We start from the raw sequence: 7,458 nt of genomic DNA, 5'->3' as shown, positions 1-7,458 counted from the left end.
TTGTAAAAGCCCATCTGGTTCAATAGACATGGCCTTTATGGAATCCTAAGTTCTTACTTGATCTGGCTTATAGGTGACTCAGACCATAGCAATGTGGTTGACTGTCCTTAAATTACCTCAAATTGGCACGGTAGCACAGTGGTTAGCACTATTGCTTCACAGCGCCAGGGTCTCAGGTTCAATTCCTGGCTTCGGTCACTGCCTGCGCGGAGTCTGCACGTTCTCCCCGTGTCTGCGTGGGTTTCCTCTGGGTGCTCTGGTTTCCTCCCACAAATCCTGAAAGATGCACTTGTTAGGTGAATAGGACATTCTGAATTCTCCCTCAGTGTACCCGAACAGGCGCCGGAGTGTGGCAACTTGGGGCTTTTCATCGTAACTTCATTGCAGTGTTAATGTAAGCCTACTTGTGACAATAAAGATTATTTTTAAAAATTTGTACTGTGCACAAAAAGCAGTACAAATCCAATCTAGCCATTTATCTCACGGAGCTTTGACACAGCGTCATCCAGACTCAAAACATTACCTCCCTTCTCTCTCCATAGATGCTGTCAGACCTGCTGAGATTGCCCAGTATTTTGTTTTTGTTTCAGATTCCAGCATCCGCAGTAATTTGCTTTTATCTAGCCAATTATATGCTTGTCTAAGTGTTCTCAATTGTCAACAAGATTATGACAGATGTTGTTGACGTGTTACCATGCAGTATTTCTCATCTATAATCTAACACCAGTGTTAGGCAATCAACACCTCCAATAGAAGAGTCTAACCTCCTCCCTAGACATTCAATTGGGCGATAATTGCCGAATCTCCCAACTTCAACATACTGAGGATTATCTTTGGTCAGAAACTTAATTGAACCAACTATTTAAATACTGTGGTTATAAGTGTATTCGGAGGCTTGGATTCTGTGGGGAGTAAATCACATCCTGATTCGGAGTCTTTCCATCTCAGGAAGTGATGGACACTCTCCACTTGCTCGGATGAGTGTAGTTCCAACAATGCTAAAGGTTAATGTCATGATATGCACTCATGCACATAATGAGATACAGACAGGCAGTGACAGACACCCAGTACAGCCAATCAATACACAGGACAGAACACAACCAATCACCAGGCAGAACACTAGAGGGGGGTTTCCCACTATAAAACACGCGAGGCATCAGCACTCTGCCTCTTTCCACTGGTGACAACTGTAGTGACGGTCAGGGTGTACATATCAGTTAGCACATTCTACACGTGGCTCAGAGCTAGTCTGGTCTAGTTAGTTATAGTTAGAACGCTTAGATTGGTAGAGTGTCAACCCACAGCGAACTGTGTGCACTGCTCAGCAAGTTCAATAAAGCGTATTGAACTTACATCAAAGTTTGGTGTCTACTTTCAAGTACAACTGCGTCCAGTTGCAGTCTGTGTTACCCCAGGGTGAATAACACGACAGTTAACACTATCCAGAACAAAGCAGCTGGCTTGACTGGCACCCCATCCACCATGTTAAATATTCACACTCTCCACTACTGACTCCACAGCAACTCCCCAAGACGTCAACAGCACTTTCCAATTCTGCAATCTCTACCATCCAGGACACAGGCAACTGGGAACACCACCACCTGCAAGTAACACTGTACATCATGACTTGGAACAATATCACTGACCCTTGACCGTCTCTTCAAAACCTGGAACCCCCTTCCTAAAAGCACAGTGGGTGTACCTACACCTCATGGGCTACAGCGGTTCAAGAAGGCAGCTCACCACCACCTTCTGAAGGGCAACTAGGGATGGGCAACAAATGTTGGAGACACTCATCACATGAATGAACAAACAATTCAGATGTATTGTATTGGATAATTTCTTGTCAGAATTCCAAATGTTAAAATAAAATTGCAAAATTTAGTAATACTTGATGGTAGCTGGTTGTTAGGGAAATATAGAAGCAACGATGGAGATTTCTCTGAAAATGTGAGAAATTGACAGTTATCGTCACTCCTATGCTCCGCAATGATTTACACCGGATGAGTGTATCTGACAACAACAACTTCAGCTGCTGAACCATTTCAAATGGGACTGACCCTGTAGTGCGTGCGTCATTTCCGCTCTCCGTGCTCTTTGACCCGGGGTAGAGGAGGGCGGCCGCTCTCGCGAGGGTTGACTGCTGCCGTTGGGCAGCTCGCGGTGTCTCTATGGAGCTGGCGGCCTCCGGGATGATGATGGCGGATTTCGATGCGATCTATGAAGAAGAGGAAGACGAGGAGCGAGCGCTGGAGGAGCAGCTGCTGAAATACGCGCCCGACCCGGTGGTGGTGCGGGGATCAGGACACGTCACTGTGTAAGAGCGACCGAAAAACTGGGAACGGCGAGAGGGAGCCCGGGAACGGCGGGGGGGCGAGTGGGAGGACCGGGAACAACGGCGGGGTTTGGGGGGGGGGCGGCGGCGAGAGGGCGACCGGGAACCGCGGGCCGAGCCGGCGGCCTGGAAGTCCTTTGGGTGACACCGCGTTGACACAGCCCCGGACAGTGACGGTGTCTGCCCGCTCCACAACAGGGGCGGCATGAGCGGGATGCCCTCCCGTCCCTCGGCAGGAAAAGTTGATGCGGACGCTGCAGTCAACAGTCTGTCTGACTCGACCTAGAATTAACCCCCAATGGAGGAGTTTTTACACAGCTCTGTCCGTGTTGGGAAGAGTAGGTCAGCATCATTTTACAAAAGGGAGAGAGGGGGCAGGTAGCAAGCTGGAAATTATGCTCGGTGTAATGCATCTTTACCTATTGCAACAGTGTGGCACAGCTGAGCACCTGTGCAGATTCTTTATCAGGTTTCAGTGGACTGTTCTGCTCTTTGTATATTTCCTCTTCGATTTTGTCCAGCGTTGTCATGTGCCTTCTTTGAGCATCAATGTATCCGCAAGTACTGTTGTATTACCCTATGGATATTATAATGTGCATGAAAGGCAGATAGATTTGTCAGTTTTATAGGGTCAGGTGAGAGCACGATGGGACAAAGTTGTGATGCAAGCTGTGGTCAAATAGCATTTCAGAAATGTTTGAATTTCATTCATAACATTTGTTTGGGTGACGTCCTACAATATACATAAAATCTTAGAATGGTTACAGCACAGAATTAGTCACACTCAACCACCCTTTCAATGAAGTTGGGTAGATTTGTTCTCTTCAGGTGCTTATCCAATTATCTTTTGAATACCAAAATTAAATCTGCCTCTGACGCTCTCTTGGACATTCCATTCCAGATCCTATGCTGATGGTGTGTACTCAACATTAATAAGTGTGTGTTGTGACATCAAGGGTACACTACCTCTGTAAAAAGTTTAATTTAAGCTGTTGCAATTACAAAGGCCAAGAAATTTCCCCCAGAATTTTTGTCCAAAAGAGTATGAGGAGGAGAAAATAACTAACCGTCTATTGTCTGCTTGTTGGTTAATACTTGATAAGCTTCTGCTCTGTAATGGAGTCTAGCTGCAAGCAAAATTAATAAAGCAAACATAATTTGTATGCAGCTCTTTTGACTCAAACTATGAGTTTATGGGTGGCACAGTTGCACAGTGGGTGGCATGGTAGCATAGTTGCTTCACAGCTCCAGGGTCTCGGTTTTGATTCCTGGCTTGGGTCACTGTCAGTGTGGAGTCTGCATATTCTCCCTTTGTCTGCGTGGATATCCTCCAGGTGCTCACCCGGTTTCCTCCCACAAGTCCCGAAGCACATGCTGTTAGGTTTAAAAGTTCCTCTCTTTCATAGAATTTACAGTGCAGAAGGAGGCCATTCGGCCCATCGAGTCTGCACCGGCTCTTGATAAGAGCACCCTACCCAAGATCCACACCTCCACCCTATCCCCATAACCCAGTAACCCCACCCAACACTAAGGGCAATGGAGGAAACCGGAGTGGACTGTGGGAGGAAACCAAGGTCAATTGGACATTCTGAATTCTCCCTCGGTGTACCAGAACAGGTGCTGGAATGTGACGACTAGCGGATTTTCACAGTAATGTCATTGCCGTGTTAATGTAAGCCTGCTTGTGACAAAGAGTATAAACTATCCATTGTCTGAATAAAACTGCTTTTCTTTATGTTGACTTTGCTTCTTATGCCATTCTCATTAAATCTCTGTCATGTGATTCAACCCTGCTGCTAATGGAATAGCCATGTCTCTCATGAGTTTGAATACATCTATCAAATCTCCTTTTAACCTTCTCTAAGGAGAACAGCCCCAGGTTCTCCAATTTACAAATGCAACTGAAATCCCTTATCACTGGAATCATTTTCGTATCTTTTCTGCACCCTTTTAAAAAACTTTCTTGTCCATCCTAAAGTGTGGTCCCCTGTATTGGATGCAATACTCTAGTTGAGGCTGAAACAGTATTTCCTAAAGGTTCATTAAAACTGCCTTATTTTTGTGTGCTGTGCCTCTGTTTATAAAATCTAGCATCCTGAATGATTGAATTTCTCAACCGGTCCTGCCAACATCATTTATGCTCCCAGGTCGCTGTCCTGTGCCACTTTAGAATTGTACAATTTAGCCAAGAACCCGGGTTTGATCCCGGCCCCAGGTCACTGTCCGTGTGGAGTTTGCACATTCTCCCCATGTCTGCGTGGGTCTCGCCCTCACAACTGGGTCGGTGGATTAGCCATGCTAAATTGCCTCTTAATTCAAAAAATAATAATTGGGTACTCTAAATTTATTTTTAAAAAAGGAATTGTACTACTTAGTTTATATTACCTGTCCTGTTCCTCCTACCAACATTTATCATTTCACATTGTTCTGTCTTAAAAGTCATCGCTGGCATGCCAACCCAGTGCTGGCTATGTACTCCCTATGGATGGACGGGTGGGGTTAATTCAAACAGCACAAGTTTCTCCTCACTCCACTTGTCCATAAACAGAAAGGTGCTTTAATTTGCTTCCCCTTTTTATAAGTGGTGGTGTATTTCCCAGCCCCACAGTTTTGGTGTGATCTTATTTTCTATTAATTAAAAAAAAATTTAAATTAAGGGGCAATTTAGCATGGCCAATCTTCCTAACCTACACATCTTTTGGTTGTGGGGTGAAACCCATGCAGACACGGGGAGAATGTGCCAATTCGAACCAGGGTCCTCAGCGCCATAGGCTGAAGTACTAACCACTGTGCCACGTGCTGCCCTTCTTATTTTCTATTAATAACCACATGGCAAACTTGAATTACGATGAGCTCAAAGGGTTAGTTTATTTGGACACAATCAAAACATAGGAAGAGGGTTGCAACATTGCCGCCTTTGCATTCATACAGTAAAAGAGGGATAGAGAGAAAAGAGTTGCAGTGCAGAGACCACAGAGAAAATAAATATTGTTTCACCTGGCTCCAGAATGAAAGTCCAATTAGGTATTCCTTCTCGGAGGTCGACAGGCTGAAAGCCAGTGCTATATAATTCACCTGTCCAGTGGTGTTGAGTTCACACGATGAGGTAGACATGCGGAGGTGAATCAGTCACAGGCGATATAGTACAGCAGATGTTGCAGCAAAAACAGTGCAGTTGGAGCTCCTTTTCTGTGAGGCTGCTTGTGGAATAGTAAACAACTGACTGACTTTGCAGTTCCACAAGACAATATCACTGGTTTCACAAACTAGAGGTCAATGTCACATGACTCCCAATTCTTCTCCGTGTCTTTGACAAAGGAAGTGTGTATTCCTCATCTGCGTCCCCGAGATTATTAAATGTCTCAACCATTTAAGAATTGAAAGGAAGGTGGAGGTGCCCTTCGTTCAAGTAGACGCTTGGCCAGCCTTGGTTATGAGATGCAGATGGCCGTAACTCCCGAGGTCTTTAGCTCCGGAATTCCATCCCCAAATGTAACCTCCACTTTTACCTCTTCTTTGCTCCTTTAAAACATTCTTTTAAAGAAAAAACTACAGTTTAAAAATAGGTGTATAAATAAGGGGGTCTCCAATTTAAGATGGAGATTAGGAGAATTTTCTTCTCTCAGGGTTGTTCATCTGTGTAGCTCTCTCACTCCCAGGGCAGGAGAAGCACGGGCACTGAATATTTTTGAGGATGAGTTTGATAGACTCTTTATTGCTGAGGGATTCAAAGGTTGCCTGGGGTAGTCAGTAAAGTGGAGTTGAGGCCACAATCACATCAAGCATTGTCTTATTAAATGGTGGAGCAGACGTGAGAAGCTGAATGGCCTACTTCTGCCCCAAATTTGTATGTGCATATGTACCTTTTTGATCAGGTCTTTGGCCATCTGGTCTACTTTTCAAAAAAAAAAAAAATTTTATTCTCCTACTTTTTCACATTTTCTCCCAAATTTGCACCCACCAACAATAAACAATAAGCAGGAACGAATATAATGTCAATCCCCATATCGCCAACAACAATCCCATCCTCCCACCAACCCCCAAACAACTACCTGCATGTTAACATAAACAAATAACAAAAAGGAATCGGGAATCACCCATAGTCCCCATTAACACGTACAGCCCCCGCCCCCCCCCCCCCCCCCCATTAATGTTCGATGTTATCCAATTCTTGAAAGTGCATAATAAATAACGCCCATGAATTGTAGAACCCCTCCATCCTTCCCCTCAGTTCAAACTTAACCTTCTCAAGAGTCAAGAATTCCAACAGGTCCTTCTGCCAGGCCAGGGCACAGGGTGGGCAGGTTGATCGGTATCCCAACAGGATCCGCCTTCGGGGGATCAACGAGGTGAAGGCTACAACATCTGCCTCCGCACCTATTTCCAATCCCGGCTGGTCCGACACCCCGAATATGGCCTCCCGAGGGCCCGGGTCCAGTTTCACTTGCACCACTTTAGAGATTACCCTAAAAACCTCCTTCCAGTAATCCTCCAGCTATGGACAGGACCAAAACATATGGCCCCCCCCCCTCCCCCGCAACGTTCATACAACTCTTCTATCCCCTCAAAGAGCCGGATAATCCTGGCCCTTTGGTGCTCTATATACCACCTTCAGCTGTATCAGCCCCAACCTTGCGCACGAGGTGGAGGCGTTCACTCTCCGGAGCACCTCACACCAGAACCCCCCCTCCATACCCTCTCCCAACTCTTCCTCCACTTTGCTTTGATCCCTTCCAGTGATGCCTTCTCCTCTTCCAAAATAGCTCCATAAACCGCCGACACTATCCCCTTCTCCAGTCCCCCTGTCGCCAGCACCTCTTCCAGCAATGTGGAGGTCAGCTCCACTGAGAAGCTCTGTATCTCGTTCCTAGCAAAATCTCGAACCTGCATGTATCTAATCTTTTCTCCCTGCTCTTACCCATACTTCGCTTCCAGCTCCTTCAATCCTGCAAACCGACCCCCAAGAAATAAATCTTTTACTGTCTGAATCCCCTTCTCCTCCCATTTCTGAAAATCTCCGTCCCACTTCCCTGGCTCAAATCTCTGGTTCCCCAAATTCCTCAAATCGGCATTTTCCTTGACCCTGCCTGCAACCCGAAGTGTTGGCGAAACTGCCTCCAAAT

At 45.9% G+C, this 7,458-nt stretch overlaps 1 protein-coding gene across 2 annotated transcripts in view; it reads left to right on the top strand.

The window, feature by feature from the left end:
- Nucleotides 1-2,109: 2,109 nt before the first annotated feature.
- Nucleotides 2,110-7,458, top strand: part of LOC140408906 (cysteine-rich hydrophobic domain-containing protein 2) — a 107,574-nt gene continuing 102,225 nt past the window's right edge. The window contains exon 1 of one of the 2 annotated variants that reach the window (XM_072496774.1): nucleotides 2,110-2,317. In XM_072496774.1, the coding sequence (XP_072352875.1) occupies nucleotides 2,172-2,317 (146 nt within the window). In that variant the 5' untranslated portion in view covers nucleotides 2,110-2,171. The remainder of the gene's footprint in view (nucleotides 2,318-7,458) is intronic. The other variant, XM_072496773.1, reaches the window with a different exon arrangement.

The sequence above is a fragment of the Scyliorhinus torazame genome, chromosome 3 (assembly GCF_047496885.1).
Source record: "Scyliorhinus torazame isolate Kashiwa2021f chromosome 3, sScyTor2.1, whole genome shotgun sequence".
In the NCBI taxonomy this organism is placed as follows: Eukaryota; Metazoa; Chordata; class Chondrichthyes; order Carcharhiniformes; family Scyliorhinidae; genus Scyliorhinus; species Scyliorhinus torazame.
The sequence above is the reverse complement of the archived record's forward strand: the minus strand, read 5'-3'. Positions and strand labels throughout refer to the sequence as shown.